Source organism: Podarcis gaigeae, assembly GCF_964106915.1.
Source record: "Podarcis gaigeae genome assembly, chromosome: 8".
NCBI lineage: Eukaryota > Metazoa > Chordata > Lepidosauria > Squamata > Lacertidae > Podarcis > Podarcis gaigeae.
This window is the reverse complement of record NC_139684.1, coordinates 19,032,916-19,050,019: the sequence shown is the minus strand read 5'-3', so window position 1 is coordinate 19,050,019 and position 17,104 is coordinate 19,032,916. Positions and strand designations below refer to the sequence as shown.

Here is a 17,104-nt window from a genome sequence, read left to right as displayed (position 1 = left end):
TATGAGAAGAGAAGACTCCCTGGAAAAGACCCTGATGTTGGGAAAGATGGAGGTCACAAGGAGAAGAGGACGAGATGGTTGTACAGTCTTCTCGAAGCTACCAGCATGAGTTTGACTAAACTGCAGGAGGCAGTGGAAGACAGGAATGCCTGGCGTGCTCTGGTCCAGGGGGTCACGAAGAGTCGGACACGACTAAACGACTAAACAACAACAACAAAATACCTGTGGGGGCTGAATATGTAAGAGGAAGCCTGCCAAACTAGTCCGTTTGTCAAGGAAGTGCCAGAGAAAGGGGGGGGGAGACATTCCACCCCATTGTGTTCACCCTGCGAGAGGCCATGCAATCCTAGGTAGGGAAAAGAACAATAGCCAGAGTTGGTGGTCGTGTGTGTGTGTGAGAGAGAGAGAGAGAGATGAAAAGCTAAATGCTAGAAACTGCAGGCAGAGAGCAATGTTTTTTGCTCCGTGCTGGGATGCTCAGTTTGTATCTACAGTCATACCTGGGGTTACAGACGTTTCAGGTTGCGCGATTTCGGGTTGCGCACCGCGCCAAACCCAGAAGTACTGGAATGAGTTACTGCTGGGTTTCGGCACTTGTGCATGCGCAGAAGCGCTAAATCGCGCTTTGCGCGTGCACAGAGGCGCTGAATTGCAACCGCATGTGCACAAACACGGCGCTGCGGGTTGAGAACGCGCTTCCCTCATGGATCATGCTCACTACCCGAGCGTCCACTGTATGTGGAAATAAAGTCATAGGCCCTAAAGACACCACACCTTCTGCTAACTTGCATTCCAAGGAAACCAAACCCTGGGTGATGCGCTTGAGATCCCTTGCGCCTCTCACTGCTTGGAGGGTGGGGTGGCATGTAACAATATATTTCAGGAATCCCTCTCCATGGCACCCACCACAGATGCCACACCACACTGAGGTCCAGCACCGAGGGCCTTCTGGCGGTTCCCTCGCTGCGAGAAGCCAAGTTACAGGGAACCAGGCAGAGGGCCTTCTTGGTAGTGGCGCCCGCCCTGTGGAACGCCCTCCCACCAGATGTCAAAGAGAAAAATAACCACCAAACTTTTAGAAGACATCTAAAGGCAGACCTGTTTAGGGAAGCTTTTAATGTTTAATAGGTTATTGTATTTTAGTGTTTTGTTGGTAGTAGTATCCACCTTAATGGACCAGCCTCCACTGGGTCAGAGACGCCTCTTCCTGCAAGGCTGTTCCTGAGGTCCTGCTCAAATGCTGACACCCACATATGAGCAGTCAGCAGTGTTGGAGGCAGGGTGGGCACACCAGGTGAGCAGGGAAGGAGGGCACTCTCTTGCTTCCTGCTATGCATCTTTAAAACTAATATTATCATTGATTTTTATTGCACATGTTTTATTTTTAAAAATGGGGGGGAGGAATAACCCTCAGCTTACATTGACAATACATTTAAACATCAACACATCCATCTTAGTTTACACATATAGATCAATATATGCCATCTAAATGTCCAATTATGTATCCAAGAGTTGGTGTTTATATAAAACGTGCTCAATTGTAACAAGAGTGTTAATGTCATCAAACCATCGCAAAAGAAATAGCAGATATTTATCCTTTCAGGCTCAAATAATAAGTCTCTTAGTGATCAGTAGGGCCCACAACATCCGTTCTTGTTGTCCCACCATTAATCTCCATGTGAGAAATACAATTTAAAACTACACAAACATCTGAAAATTTCAAGGATCTTGCCAATACAAAATTGATACGGATGACAACTTCTGATGAAAAAGAAGTATCACTGGACATGCTCACATCCTGTGTCTCAGAGAGGTATTTACAGTTTTACACCTCCAGCACCTACCTGAATTGGACAGGGCTTCCTGGTATACATAGCAGGATAGATCTAAGTAAAATGTAACATCTGATCCAGCATACCAGCCCATAGATAAAGAGGAAATCCACCATTTTATGTAACAACTGCTGTGCTGTCTACAGCACTTGAAAAGCATTTTAATAAAAATAGAGACATTGGATTCTTTTTCATTATACGTGATATAGCTATTTTTAGCCATCTCACCCATTGCTTCTTCCTGTAAGACCAACTGCAGTCATTAACAGTCGTCAACAGGTTTACCACACCTATCAGCCAATCACCCATTCCCACCACCCTTATGAGTAATACCCCTCCCCACCCTCTCACTATATATAAGGGTCTGGTGACTTCTGTTTCAGTGTATCTGAAGAAGTGTGCATGCACACGAAAGCTCATACCAATAAGGAAGGATTTTTTTAATTTTGTTTTGACTATGGCAGACCAACACAGCTACCTACCTGTAACTAGAATGATGTTATTCATTTGTGCACAAAATCTTAACACACTGTTCCTCCCAAAGGATCCCAGGGTGGCAAACACACAAATGATAAGACAATGCAATTAAAACATTAAAGAATGAATTTTATATATAAAAACAATTGCACAGCAGATGAAGATTGGGATAAAGATCTCCCCCCAAAAGATTTGTCACAAGAGGAAGGTCTTCTAATAGAGCTTCTGAAACAACAAAAGGGCCGGTATCTCTCTAATATATAACATGAGAGCATTCTATAGGGCAGTTGCCAGCTTGCTGAAGACCTAATCCCTACATTGTATGGAATGAAAGTCTTGACAAGATGGTATCTGCAGGAGGCCCTCTCCTGCAGAGCGAGGTGATCAGTTGGGCATAAAATGCATGAGACAATCTTTTACTCCAATTTGCATATGAACATTTCCAAAGGCAATGTTTTCCAGAAAACCCACATCGCTGCCTCCACTTAGGGCTTTCGAAACCAGCACTTTGAATTGCGATCAGAAATAACCAAGCCATCATTGCAGCTGCTACAAAGGTGGCGATGGGGGAGCAGAGACGTATGAGCCCTATAATCCCACCACTGTAAGAAGTGTGGCTGAAGCATTCAGAAGCGACTGAAGTTTCTGAATGGTCTTTAAAGGCAACCCATGCATAGCACATTACAATAATCGAGAAAGGAATGAGGCACAGATCACTGTAACCAGATAGGAAGGTTACACTGTTTTGACCTCTTCTGCTAATATCAAACATTAACAGGTGAGCATTTGTTGCTTTCTGATGCCTAGCAGAAAGCCAGCAACATTCAGGCAAATGATCTCAATGCCTTTGTGCAAGCCGCAACACTGTTCACCCTTACCTGCCGCCGTCTTCTGAACTTCTCGAAAGCCTCCTGCATGCTCTCAGTATCTGTTCTTTTCTCCTTCCCTTCATCATCAGATTCCTCAAGAGTTACTGTGAAAGCACAGTAATTGTTCTTCCTTCCCGATGCCATCATTCTTTTGTACCTTCCGTACAAAGAAGTTCAAATGGTCATTTGCCAGAAATTCACATTTTAATTCCACCGCAACCAAGTTTTGGAAGACTTTGGAAGACTACTTCCTAGAGTGGTCCACCTCATAAGGAAACGAGAACACAGGGAGGGCTCTGATGGATCAAACCAAAGGCCCATCTAGTCCTGTTTCAGAATGTCAACAAGATGTCGATGGGAAGCTCACAAGCAGGTCCTGAGAGCAAGAGCATTCTCTCCACCTGCCATTCCCAGTGACTAATATTCAGAGGTATGCAAGCAACCCCCAATTTGCAGGGGGATTGCATTCCAGGTCATTGTAACCCCACAATGTTGGAGTGTGTATAAGCTAGCTCTGCACAGTTACGCCCCCTTTTTATGACTTTTTCTTTGATGTGTTGAAATAAAAAATGAACTTCTAAGTTTTTCCACCAAGAAATTACTCTGCCTGTAATTTAAGTGAGATATTCACCTCTAAATGCCAACTTTCCCTACTTCATTCTGTCCAGTGGGACCAATGTTGGATGTATGAATTACTGTACATGTTTAGGTGGACAAAGACTACTGCATTGGATTCTGTATATTTAAGTATTAGGCACCATCTTTTTCACCTGGATATGAAAGGCAGTCAAGACCCTAATGATCTTTAAAGCATCTGTGGGTTTTAATGAAATCACTACTACATAGTGTAGTAATTCAATAACTATGTTGTATTACAGTATTTTAATATTTTCTTGGAAGCTGCCCAGAGTGGCTGGGGAAGCCTAGCCAGATGGGCGGGGTATAAATAAATTATTATTATTATTATTATTATTATTATTATTATTATTATTATTATGCCACATTCAAAGTACCCACGACATGCAGTCGTGGGTACTTTGAATGTGCACAGAATGGTAATGGCCTGAACTACCTCTGACAGTGGAGGGAGATCATGTTTGTTTTTGGGTAGTGCTGAATGAGAAATTTGACTCAGTGTACAGTTTAAGGTGAAACAACCTAATTCACACATTCCAAAACAATACACAAACTGAAACACAGCCATCCTTCAAAATTCAAGCTTCTCTCCAGCAAAGTAATGGGTACAAAAATGTACACACTGGGGTAAAGTGTTCATAAAAATGCTTATATTAATGAAAGCAACATATGAAAATGCATCCCATTAGGGAAAAATCACTTTGCGTGAATGTACACATTAGGGGAAATTACATACTAACGTGTATATTAGGAAAAATTCACACTAAAATGCTGATGAATTTTCATGAGGACTTAAAAAAAAAAGTAACTTGCAAACTGATGCAGAAATGAGGAAGACTCATATTTAGACTGGCAAAGTGAGACACCAAAATGAACAAATTTGCCCTTTCCTACTTTGCGGGGGGGGGGCATCTCTGGGAAGGAAGAGCCATAATCTGAATCCTATTGAAATGACTCCATGATCGGAGCAGAAGTGAAGTCCTTTGCTGCTTGTTAATGCGGGAACAAATGACTACCGTTTTTGAAAAGACAGGCAGGGAAGCACTTAAATCTGTCCTAGCCTCATTACACAGATAATTAAAATTTCGCTCAGTAGTGCACAAGACCAATAACCTAGTCTATTAAAATATTTGTAAAAATGTCACAGTGTGTGTTCTTCCAAGATTTTAACGGCTTTCTCCAAATGTCTGGCTGGATTACCAAGTAGGCATGAAAGTTGAGCAGCCTTAACAGAGTGGATATGCTGGGCCCCTCCAATTTTAATTTTTATTTATTTATTTCTCTCTCTCTCTCTCAGTAAAAGTGAGTCTCAAGTCATTTCATTTACAGAGATGTGACAAAAAAACAAGCAAACAATTTTCAAGCTGATTGCTAAACAAGAAACAAACCAGCTCCCGTGCTCCATGGTTCTGGCTGATGTTTGCAAAGGTGCTTGCAAGTGCTTCCCCCACTCACAACCCAGCCTTTCTGCCCTCAAAACTGGAGACTCCCTTGACCACATCCCTCTCTGGCCCTAAGTCCCACCTCAGTTGTTTTTGCCTGCCTGCAACGTGCCCTTCAACTCTGATACTGCCTCTTGGTTGCTGGATGCAGGGTAAAGAGGAGTCTGTGCATACAAGCTAGTCAATGGATTACTGCAATGCATTATATGTGGGGCTGCCTCTGGAAACAGTTCAGAAACTTCATGTGCAAAATTTGACAGCCAGGTTGCTCACCGGAACAAGAGAGTTTGAGCATATAACGCGGATACCAGCCCAACTGCACTGGCTGCCAATTAGTTCCCGGGCCCAATTCAAACTGCTGGTGCTGACCTATTAAGTCTTACACGGCTCAGGACCTCAGGCCTCTCCCTATACAAACTGACCCAGACCCTGTGCTTATCATCCAAGGTTCTTCTCTATGTCTCCCACTCTCCATGAGAAGTTCAGAGGGTAACAACACAAGAGCAGGCCTTTTTGGTGGTGGCTCCCCATCTGTGGAATGCCCTCCCCAAAGAGGCTCTCCTGGGAGCATCATTACATGGATTTAGGCGGCATTCCTCTTTACCCAACCATTCAACCATTAAATAATCTATGGCTTGCTAAATGGGGGCGGGGGAAAAGTTATTACCATTATTTTATCATTATGCTGTGCAAATTATCTTCTTCACTGGACTTGATATTAGCCCAAAGGCTGAGAAATTGTCTTCTTTCTTAATGTTGTATATCACCCTGGGATCTTTAGCTAAGGTGCTGTACATAAATCGAATAAATAAATAATAGCCTACTATATAATGGTCATATTTATATTCACTTTTACCTCTAGTCTTGCCCATCACTGACATGCGGCCCTTAGAAGGTTGCCCAGAAGAGAATGTGGCCCTCATGCTGGAAAAAAAGGCTTCCCACTCCTGAATACTCCCAGCATCAATGTGGTGCTCTGATATTTACAGTGCAGCCACCAGAGATGGCCAGAAGGCAGTAGTGCCGTTACTGACCCACCAAGACTCAAGCACCAATTGTGTATTGGTCTTATATAGTTGCTACTCACTCTGCCCTAGCACCTTAGTCTAGGCCAGGGGTCCTCAAACCTCTTCAGCAGGGGGCCGGTCCACTGTCAGTCAAACCTTGTGGGGGCAGACTATATTTTTTTTGGGGGGGTGAACAAATTCCTAAGCACACTGCACATAGGTAGCGACGATGAGCGGTGCACGAAAGGGCTCTGGAAAGGGGCTGCTTTTAATGGCGGCTGCTTAATAGGGGCACTCAGCCAACCACGGATCCTGTGTCTTGCGAGCGGCAGGGGCTGGTAGTGGCAGTGGAGGGATGATGAGCGGAGCGCGAAAGGGCTCTGGAGAGGGGCTGGCACCAACAAAGCCCAGCCCCCTTCCTCCTCTAGGCAGGGCGGGAAGAAGCCAGAAGGAGGGAGGGAGGAGGAGGCGCCACCGCTGTGTGAGGGAGAGGGAGGGAGGGAGAGGAGAAGAACGCTTGTGCACTGGCGATCCACATGCTGACAGTCCACGCGGAGATTCCCGGACCATCCGCGGGCCGGATTTAGAAGGCAATTGGGCCTCATCCGGCCTGTGGGTCTCAGTTTGCCGGCCCATGGTCTAGGCAATGTTGCTGAGGTGCTCACAGAATCCTGTTACAGATAGGTAGCCGTGTTGGTCTGCCATAGTCAAAACAAAAAAATTCCTTCCAGTAGCACCTTAAAGACCAACTAAGTTAGTTCTTGATATGAGCTTTCGTGTGCATGCAGTGTAACTTATGTTTCAGTGTATCTGAAGAAGTGTGCATGCACACGAAAGCTCATACCAAGAACTAACTTAGTTGGTCTTTAAGGTGCTACTGGAAGGAATTTTTTTGTTTTCACAGAATCCTGTCATTGGCTCAATGGCCAATTAGTTGTCATGTCTCCTGAGGCTCAGAAGTGAGCAGGTGAGGCCTGTGTGGTAGGAACACATCCTAGTAGTGTACGTATGGCAAGATGGTGAGTCAGGAGGGAGAACATGGCTTTACTTTGTGGTTCAGGGGTGTAGCCTGATAAACACAGGGACAGAACTAGTCTCCAAATACTTGAGCCAACTAAAAAGCAGGCTGCTCCCTTGTTTCTTACTGGAGACCCTGAGGATGGAGGTTGAAACCAAGAAGGGTGGCAACTTTACCTCCTATTGAACCAGCTGGTGGATCCAAATTGCCAGCCCTCTCAGAAGGTGGCAGTCCAGACCTTTCTCACTTTTTGGTCATGCCATATCTTAGTCTCTGTCCCCTTGTCTTCAAAAGAGGGTTGACATTTTGGGGGAGCTGTTTGGTAGCCATGGCTATCATTCTAAAAATAAGGGGCTTCCATTATACTTTACAGAGCCACCTTTTATGGGTGATAAAGAATTGTTATTTCTTTGTCACTTTATTATAACTATTATAATTATTCTTAAAGGGGCATCCATATAGAAATGTTGTCACCTGCCAATTGGCCTTTTCAGAACACCTCTCTTTCCCCCCCCCAAAAATGAAAATCAGTGCTGAAAACAGCGAGCTTCAGTAATAACAGTGTAAAGAGCTGCATGTTAAACCCTTTTGTCTTCAGGAGAAGTTGTGTTTTGTTGGACCAAGCTACAGGAAAGAAGGGGATTCCCTATTCTCTCCACTGGCTTTAAGACTCTTCACCTTTTCCCTTCCTCACACCACACCACCCTACAAAAATCAAAGGTTTCTATCAAATCAAAGCAGCCTTTGATTCTTCGGTGACATCAAAACACTGTTGTGGCTTCTCTCCACCCATTCCTGGATATAATAAGAATCAGGGTTTCATGTTGAGATGTCTTTGAGCGGTGCAAAACCAAAGAGGGAGCTTTAGCTGCAAAGCCAGCTGGGCAGTGGAATTCTATTTGCTAACCAGCTGATGGAGGATGGGTATTGATTGTGTGTTATGCGATGTATTCAACACTAGTGCTACTCAGGAGTAGACCCACTGAAATTTGTGGCCACGACTAAATTAGGTTCATTAATTTCAATTGGTGTACTCTGAGTAAAACTTTGTGGGGAACATTTTTCACACCAAGGGCCACATTCCCATCTTGGGCAATCTTCCAGGGGCCACTTGACAGCAGTGGGCAGGGCTAGAGTCAACAGTGGGTGGAGCAATAAATGCAAAATTTATCACTGCACTAGTATTACACAGACTGCTTGTATGTTAGTTTGTTTAGACAGAAGTTTGCAGATATGTGAACGGACCAATCTGAGATTTTCAAATACTTTGCAGCTTTGTTCCCCCACCTCTTCTCTCTCTTTTTCTTTTCAGTGTGCTTAAAGGTGAATTAGAACTGTGTTTCATTTCCCTTCTGCCTTAGTTAAGGAAAGGGAACAATCTTCTACGATTCAACTGAATGAGTCTGTACTGTAATGTGGAATAAATTACTCAGTTTATGTTTGCATAATTGCATAGTGAATATTTTTGTTAATAATAATGATAAGAATACAGTGCTATTGTTTCTGCTTAACTGCTTAGCATGTTACAGATAGGTAGCCGTGTTGGTCTGCCATAGTCAAAACAAAAAAATTCATTCCAGTAGCACCTTAAAGACCAACTATGTTAGTTCTTGGTATGAGCTTTCGTTGGTATCTGAAGAAGTGTGCATGCACACGAAAACTCATACCAAGAACTAACATAGTTGGTCTTTAAGGTGCTACTGGAAGGAATTTTTTTGTTTTGCTTAGCATGTAATATTGAAAACATAAAAATAATGATTATATATGTCAACATAATTTAGTACTATTATTTTTAATTAAGAATAGCTTTTTCTATATGGAACGTATGTGCATAGGGATCTTCGTGGACCCCCACCCCTAAAAATTAACACCTATTCCCCCATCCTCAAAATAATCTTTCTCTCTCACCTGATCCCTCCTCCTCCAAATACTACCGCCACCTCTTCCAGGGGCGTCTCCGTGTCCTAGCAACGCTCAAGATGGCCTCTCTACCCGGAAGGATTTCTGGTCGTTGTAGTCCAGGGCTGCATTCAACGGCGGCGTCTCATTCTCGCCTGGAAACTACACTTCCCAAGAGGCGCCGCGGTAGAAAGAGGGGAAGTGGGGCAGGCGAAGCGCGTTTACCTGGACGAGGTGAGGCACGGAAGCGCGGTGGCTGATGGGAGGTGTAGTTCTCGAGGAGCAGGAGGCTCCAGCTACGCAGGCGGGCCGTAGGGCCCCAGCGGGACTACAAATCCCAGAGAGGAGCGGGAGGGAGCGGGGCAGGGCGCCGCCTCAGGGCGGGGGGTACGAAAGGGAGCCGGTTGGAGTCGGCTGTTGCCAACGGCTGTTGGGTCCGCTCGCTCAGGTGAGGCCGGGAAAGGGGCGCGGGTGGGCGGGGCTTGTCTCCCGTGTTTCCCCCCATTCCTCCTCTCCGAAGGTAGAGCCCCTGAAGAACTGGAGGAGGGTCCCCTGTTGTCCCTCAGCGAGCATGGAAGGCTCAGGCAGTGGCGCCTCCTGCTCGGGGGGTCGGGAGGTGGGGAGGTCGGGTGGAATCTCGCCTTGACGTCACCTGCATTGACTTCCCCCCACATAGGCGTCTGGGGGATCTAACTTGACCCTTCCACCCCACCTCCCACAGACAGACATTTGTGGGTATCTAGCTTTGCCCCCCTTTCCCTTCCCATATATTTGGGGGAGTCTAGTCTAGACGATTTCCTCCCCTCCTCTATGCATTTGGGCTAATATTTTAATATTTTAATGTTTCAATATTTTAATGTTGTATTTTAATCTTGTTTTTAAGTTGTATTCATTCAACCTGTTTTTATTATTGCTTGTTAGCCGCCCTGAGCCCGGCCTTGGCTGGGGAGGGTGGGGTATAAATAAAAACTATTATTATTATCTAACCCTGACCTCCACCTACACACACACACACACACACATTTGGGGGAGTCTCGATACTTCTGTGAACATACACACGGTTGGGGTTTTTTTGGGAGGAGTGGGGTATTTTGCCAGGAGCATTTTGGCACCTGTATATTTTTAGGGACCAAAGGTGAAGCTTTGCTCTCCCATCCTTATGGGACAGTGTCCTCTTGACTTGTTAAATATTTGGGACAGAAGGTTCCCGTCTGTATTTGTTATGAAACTTGGTTCTTGTTTTCATACGCACCTTGATAGATACTATGGGGGGTTGGAGAAAGAAGTGGGCTAGTTTTGGGGGTGATTTGAAGGACAGCCTGCAGATGGGTGGGGTGTACATAATAAATCATTGTTATCATCATATGGAGTTTTGCATATACCGCCAACCAGCTGCCCCCTCTCTTTTCCACTGAACTATAGCTTTAACTGGTGCACACCTGTCACCTCATGGACCAAATGAGGAAGTCTGGTGGGCCTAGTTAGACCTGCCGACTGGATACTCCCCGCTGCCGACCTGAGTCAGGGGACCTTCAGTACCTACCCTTAAGGTCAGTTGTGCACAAGAAGTGGGGCCTTCTTGATGGTGATCCCGGACCCGAGGTCCTCACCTTGCTGTGTCTAGCCTGTTGTTTAGGTTAGCGTTGGAGACCTTCCTCTTCAGTGCTGTATTTAACTTGAGATTCTAATTAGCCTGCGAGTTACAGAGCAGCTTGTTAAAAGTTTTATTCTGTGCTTGGCAATGTGGGTGCCATATCTTTATAACTTGCCCTGCTCTGGGTTGTATGTTGCTTTGTGAGGACATGGCCTTCAAGAATATATTTAATAAAGGAGTTAGTCTCTCACAAAGAGAATGGCCCAATATTGGATCTCAGGGTTGACCCACCTACTCACCTATCAAAATGAGGAGAAGCTCCCCTCAAAAGGGAGAGTGTTTTAGGCCTCACACCTGTATGTCTGGCTCCCTACAGACACTCTAAACAGAAGTACAGTATGTGGGACTGTAAAACAAGCAAGTTCAAATAAGGAGAATATTATTTATTTTATAATTCCACTTAATATCCCATCTTCTTCCAAGGCATACAAGGTGAGGTACCTTTTGTCCTCAGAATAGCTTTATAATGAAGGTTAGGTTGAGATAGTGACTGGCTCAAGTTCACCATTGTAAGAATAGTTTTGCATGGTGTTTGTTGTGGGTTCACTCCCCCCATCTGAATTTAATTTATGATAAATAAGTGGGAATGTCTTTACTCCTTATTAAAGTGGGGCGGGGAGTATCTGGGCTCTGGCATCTGATTTTTACAGAGAGACATATCTTGGGCTCCCTTATTAATTTGACTTTTAAATGATCAGGTGACGGGAAAGTGCCTGAGAGCTGCTGCTGCTAGCCAGAGCGGACAATACTGGGCAAGATGGACAGATAGTCTGGCCTAGTATAAAAGAGCATTTTCATGTTTCTTTGTTGCAGAAAAGCAACACATGGCATCTCAAAAGATTAACTGGCTCATTTTGGTAGTGTGCTTGTGGAGAAAATTACCTGGTACCATGTGCATGCAGCAGGCAAAGAATGTAATGGATATGTGAGCAACTAGACAATACAGCCTGTACTCTGCATCTATAGATAAAGTTGGCAGCGGCTGTTGCAAATTTTCTCATTCCTTCAATTCAGTAATGCTTTTAGGTGTGTCATGGGAACTCTCACAGCTACTGAGTACTGTTCTGAAAAAGCTTCATGTTCTGAGCTGCATATATACAATTCTTCCTTTTCCTGCTAATTGGGGTGTGTTTGAGGTATGTGTAATAAAAATGGAAACTGCTGCGAAGGTTCCTTAATTTTTGAACTGCTTGATGAGACCCGAGCATCTTACATAGGTGAGTGGAAGCATCTGTGCTTTGGAGTTTTACCCCTGTACCCATGAGGACTATAAACGTGACTTCCTTATTGAGCAGGACAAGCATAAATTATCCAGTGAAAGAAACAACAAAATGATGAACAAAATGAATTTCAATAGGGACAAATGTAAGAGTCTGCATTTAGGCAGGAAGAACCAGCTATAAAAATATAAGATGGGGGGACACCTGGCTTGCCAGTAGTACATGTGAAAAGGATCTTAGTAGACTACAAGCTTAACATGAGCCAATAGTGTGATGTAGCAGCAAAAAACCTAATGCTATTCTAGGCTGCATCAACAGAAGTATTGTGTCCTGATCAAGGGAAGTAATATTTTTAAATGTGGCTCTTTTGGGGGGGGGCGCGTTATTGGATTATTGTTTTGATTTAGATTTTATATAGAGTAATACCTCTTGTTACATACCATCCTCCTTGCGAACGCTTCAGGTAACCAGCTCTGCTAACCCAGAAGTAGGTCTCCTGGAAGCAAACTTTGCCCCGAGATGTGAGTGGAAGTTGCGCGCCAAAGGCGCGCGCGCAGTGGGAGGCCCCATTGGCAAAAGCGCACCTCATGTTAATAATGGATTCAGGATAAGAACGGACCTTCAGAACAAATTAAGTTCGTAAACAGAGGTACCACTGTATTGTGATCTTTTTTTGTGAACCGCCCTGAGACCTCCGGGTATAGGGCGGTTTATAAATTCAATGAATGAATGAATATTACTACTCTATTCTGTTTTGATCAGACCACACCTGGAGCCTTATGAGGAATGGTTGAGGGAACCGGGTATGTTTATGCTGGAAAAGAGGAAACTAAGAGGAGATGTGATAGCCAATGGCTACAAGTTACAAGAAAAGAGATTTCAATTAAACATCAGGAAGACCTTTAAGACAGTAGGAGCTGCTCAACAATGGAATGGACAAGGTGCTGGATTCTCCTTCCTTGGACGTTTTTAAGCGGAGGTTAGATGGTCATCTGTCATGTATGATGTAATTGAGATTCCTGCATTGCAGGGGGTTGGACTAGATTCCATCCAACTCTACAATTCTGTGATTCTATGAAAAATGATCTGGAGCAGAACTGGGGGTTGCTGCGCCTTGATTCTGTTTCCTTGTTTTGTATGTCTCCATCCCTGGATAGAGAAACCTTTCGTATTGGGGATGTCCTGTAGCAAAAGTTTCATCCAGCTATGGCAGCTAGAGGTTTTTTATTATTATTATTTAAATGACTATTACATAAAAGACAGCTGTGTAATTTAATACACCAAACTGAAATAAGTCACCATTACTCCTGGAAGCAAGGCTGTCCAAAGGGGAGAGGAATGGGCATGGTGCCTTAAATAATAAATTGGTCAGATTCCTGGAATGGGCAGGGGATGTCATTCAAACTTCTTGAAGGTGTTGATGAAGGAAAATTTGTTTGTATATTTAGCAAACAATGCAAGGCCCAGCAAGAAATAGAGGGGTGGGTGGAGAAGCATTGCATTTCTGGCAGGAAAAGGATTCCAAACTTTGAGTTAAGAGAGGGGCTGTGACAGCCTTGAATTTTCTTGGCTTCTCTGACTTCTGAGCCTTTCTCTGCAATATCCTGTTGTCTGATAAGTCCTAGCCAGGCATATTTCAAGCGTTTCAATCCTTTTAAGAAGGTTGAACTATCTAGATGGAGCTTTAGAGTCTGGTATTCTCTCTGCGTCTGCAACTCTTGCTGTACTGTGTGCATTTTGTAAGTCCCACATAGTCTTGAGTTTTTCTGGGTTGTGTTTGCACTAATTCCTGCAGCTGTACAAGAATCATGATGAGTCAAAGTTGGCTAGAGCTACCAGCAGAGCAAGCTGTGCAACTGTTGCCAAACTGTAAAAAAGTGGAGATGACCCCTTCTCGAGATGGCAGAAGTTTCCAAAATGCCAATGGCTGAGTCATCTCACTGTGTTTTGGCAAGTAAAGCCCTGTCAGTCCTACGTGTTTTCTTGTCTAGAAACTTAGCCGAGAGACCTAGCTGCCCTGAAACAATGGCAGAGCCATGGGAACATTCTTTGGGGAAGGACAGTAGCTCAGTGGTAGGAAATCTGCCTTGCATGCAGAAGGTTCCAAGTTCAATCCCCAGCATCTCCAGTTACTGCTGGGAGAGCCTCCAATCTGAAGCCTGGAGAATTGATGCCAGTCAGTACAGACAGTATTGAGCTGGATGAATCAATGGTCTCTTGACTCTGTATAATACAGCTTCCTGTGTTCCTGTGTCTTACTGGATGCACCTAGGATATGGCGACCAAATTTCCAACACAGATCATCATTGCTGAGGCTCTACACTCTGATCACAACCTTAAGGGTTAGAACTTGGTGAAATAAATGGCGCTGTTCACTGTAGACCTTAGCATGAAGAACAGTGGTACCTCGGGTTAAGTACTTAATTCATTCCGGAGGTCCGTTCTTAACCTGAAGCACCACTTTAGCTAATGGGGCCTCCTGCACGATTTCTGTTCTCATCCTGAAGCAAAGTTCTTAACCCGAGGTACTATTTCTGGGTTAGCATAGTCTGTAACCTGAAGCGTATGTAACCTGAAGCGTATGTAACCCGAGGTACCACTGTAGTTGCTTTAGGCAGTGATTTCTACAGAAAGTCTGACATTCCTCTTTCTGCAGTGTGCGTGTGAGAGGGAGGGAGAGAACTTTTCCTTTAAGGTACAAAACTGTCTACGGTCAGCCCTGGAAAATTTTGAGAACACATTGACTGTGTGTGTTCGAAAGCTCAAGAATTGAAAAGGGTTTGAGGATCTGCCCTACATTTACTCTATTATTTTGAACCTTTATTTCACACAAAGTGGACCAGGTTCTGCTAATGAGAAAGCCCTGAAGTGCAAAGGTGGTGTTCATGCTCCCAATAGTCAAGCCTTGGGTTTCTATTGTCTGCTGCAATGCTTTCTTCAAGACTTCCGAAACAACCTTACTGCTTTTATTTTGCCTGGGCCCAAGAAACCTCATTACTCTGGGCACTATCTTGGATAATGGGGTGGACCTGTACATTCTTCTTTCTTTGACTTTCCTTGCAACTTCTGAACTTTTTAAAATAACTTTAAAAAAAAAACCATTTGCTGCCAATTTTATTGCTTTCTATTCTGCTCTTAGCAGCAGGTTTTATCGACTCCTGCATGTCACGTTTTACAGCCTAAGATGCTATTCTGTTAGTGACCCTAATTTATATCCGTTTTCCTACTTCCATTTCCCTATGTGAGGGTGTGTGGGTTTTAAAAAACCCACAAGAGCCTGTGTTTCTCAGATATAGCCAGAAAACCCTTATGCACAAGAACAGGTTAAAGGCCTATCTAGTCCAGCTTTCTTTTCTCAGAGTGATTAACCAGAAGCCCACAAACAGGACACGAGTGTAACTCTGTGACCCTGCTGTGTAAAATGCATGCCATTATTATGCCATCACAGTGCATGGCACTTATACAGATTAATGAACACAGAAAAATCCCTTCCCCAAAGAGCTGAAAATTGAAAAGTCAATGGAGGGGGAGGATATATATATATGCATACTGTTCCGTTACCCATATGTGGTCTTAGTGCCCCCTGCATCTCTTACAAAAACTAAGGGTTTGTGTGGAATGACTTCACAGAGGAGTTGAGCTTTAAAGTGGGAGATAGACTCTGAAGGTAAAATGACAAGCAGGCTGTGTTGGATTTGTGAGTGGAGAGAAGAAAGACGACACAGTTGACATTTAAGGTGAAGCTGGTCTAATTGTCGAAGGTGATGAATTCTGAATAGAAGGATGAAGGTTAAGAAATGACAATGAAAAGTTTGAGAGAAGAAGGTTGCGATGGTTTGATGATGTGATCCCCCCCCCCCCTTGTGGGGGCTTAAAGTAGGAGCTGTGGGGCAACTTGAGATGTGAGAGCACAGGACACAGGAGCCAACTCCTAGGGGCCAAGGGGGTTTCAGTCCCCCCAATAAAATATTTAATAGGACTGGGTCCCCCCAAAAGTTGATGGGCATTGCCATTCAAATGGTGTGCATGCACCATGTCATGTGATCGATTTTATGGGGTGGGGCTTACCTGGCTCTCCCCCCCCCCCCAATATTTTATTGAAGTTGGCACTCCTGGCACAGGATGCTATGAAAAGTATGTGTGAATAAAGTTCCAGTGAGGAATAGGACCTTGAGGTAGGTGGCCCCTTCTTCCTCTCCTGCCAAAGGCACAGGCCGGTTAAATATATCTATTGCTAAAATAATTTATACGCTGCTTTTAAACCACAAGTTAACAATGTGGTGCGCAACAAAACTTGTTTATTTGTTTTTAGAAAAATATTTGGATACTATTTCATAAATGAATGAATGAATTTCATAAATGAATACCAAAAAAAGTTTAAAACAGACATAAATTCATCATTGTGGAAACATGTACTCTTAATAGCCTACACACTCCTGGCAGAATATAAACCTTTTCAGCAGATGATCCTCTAGTCTAAAACATATGAAACAGCATTACGGTTCTTTAAAATTGCATCTGCGGTATCTAAGGACCAGTAAAAACTGGTAAAATGTAACAAAGGCCCAGGAAAATCTAACCAAAGAGGAGTTTTTACTAGTCAATGAAATACTGTATATCTTCTGTCACCCAGATATCGAGAGAGAGTCCATTCTGCAAAGGGGGTGCCAGCGGAGAGAGCCTGTCTCCAAGTGGCCATTAGATAAAGATCAGCAGGACGAGGCAGGACCAAGAGGGCTTCTTCTGATCACTGTGGTGTGCAGGTAGATCTACACAGGTGGAGCCATTGTTTCAGATAACGTGGTCCTAATCTGTGTATGGCCTTGAAAGTTGCCAGCAATACTTTTAAACTTGGCTCTGGAGCAAATCAGCAGCTAACACCCTTTTCTCAGCTCTGGTGATGTCGGTGTTATATGGTTTCCCACTTAGCAGTCTAGCTGCAGCCTATTGCTTCCAAACTTGCCGCCATCACTGCATCCCAACTGCCCTGTCCCACCTGATTAGGGAAGAGCATTGTTCTTGCAAGCCTGTTGCTTTATTTTAATGTCTC

The 17,104-nt window shown here is 44.1% G+C and overlaps 2 protein-coding genes across 3 annotated transcripts in view; one reads left to right on the top strand and one right to left on the bottom strand.

Moving 5' to 3' along the window:
- TTLL10 (tubulin tyrosine ligase like 10) overlaps positions 1–9,282 on the bottom strand; it is a 209,092-nt gene extending 199,810 nt beyond the window's left edge. The window contains exons 1-2 of one of the 2 annotated variants that reach the window (XM_083752480.1): positions 9,190–9,282; positions 3,188–3,335 (exon numbers count right to left, since the gene is read on the bottom strand). In XM_083752480.1, coding sequence (XP_083608606.1) covers positions 3,188–3,325 — 138 coding nt within the window. In that variant the 5' untranslated portion in view covers positions 3,326–3,335; positions 9,190–9,282. The remainder of the gene's footprint in view (positions 1–3,187; positions 3,336–9,189) is intronic. The other variant, XM_083752481.1, reaches the window with a different exon arrangement.
- A 259-nt stretch (positions 9,283–9,541) lies between these two features.
- The window catches only part of LOC310850864 (uncharacterized protein C1orf159), a 33,159-nt gene continuing 25,596 nt past the window's right edge, over positions 9,542–17,104 (top strand). The window contains exon 1 of the mRNA XM_083752880.1: positions 9,542–9,628. The gene's annotated coding sequence lies outside the window, so the exon portion shown is untranslated. The remainder of the gene's footprint in view (positions 9,629–17,104) is intronic.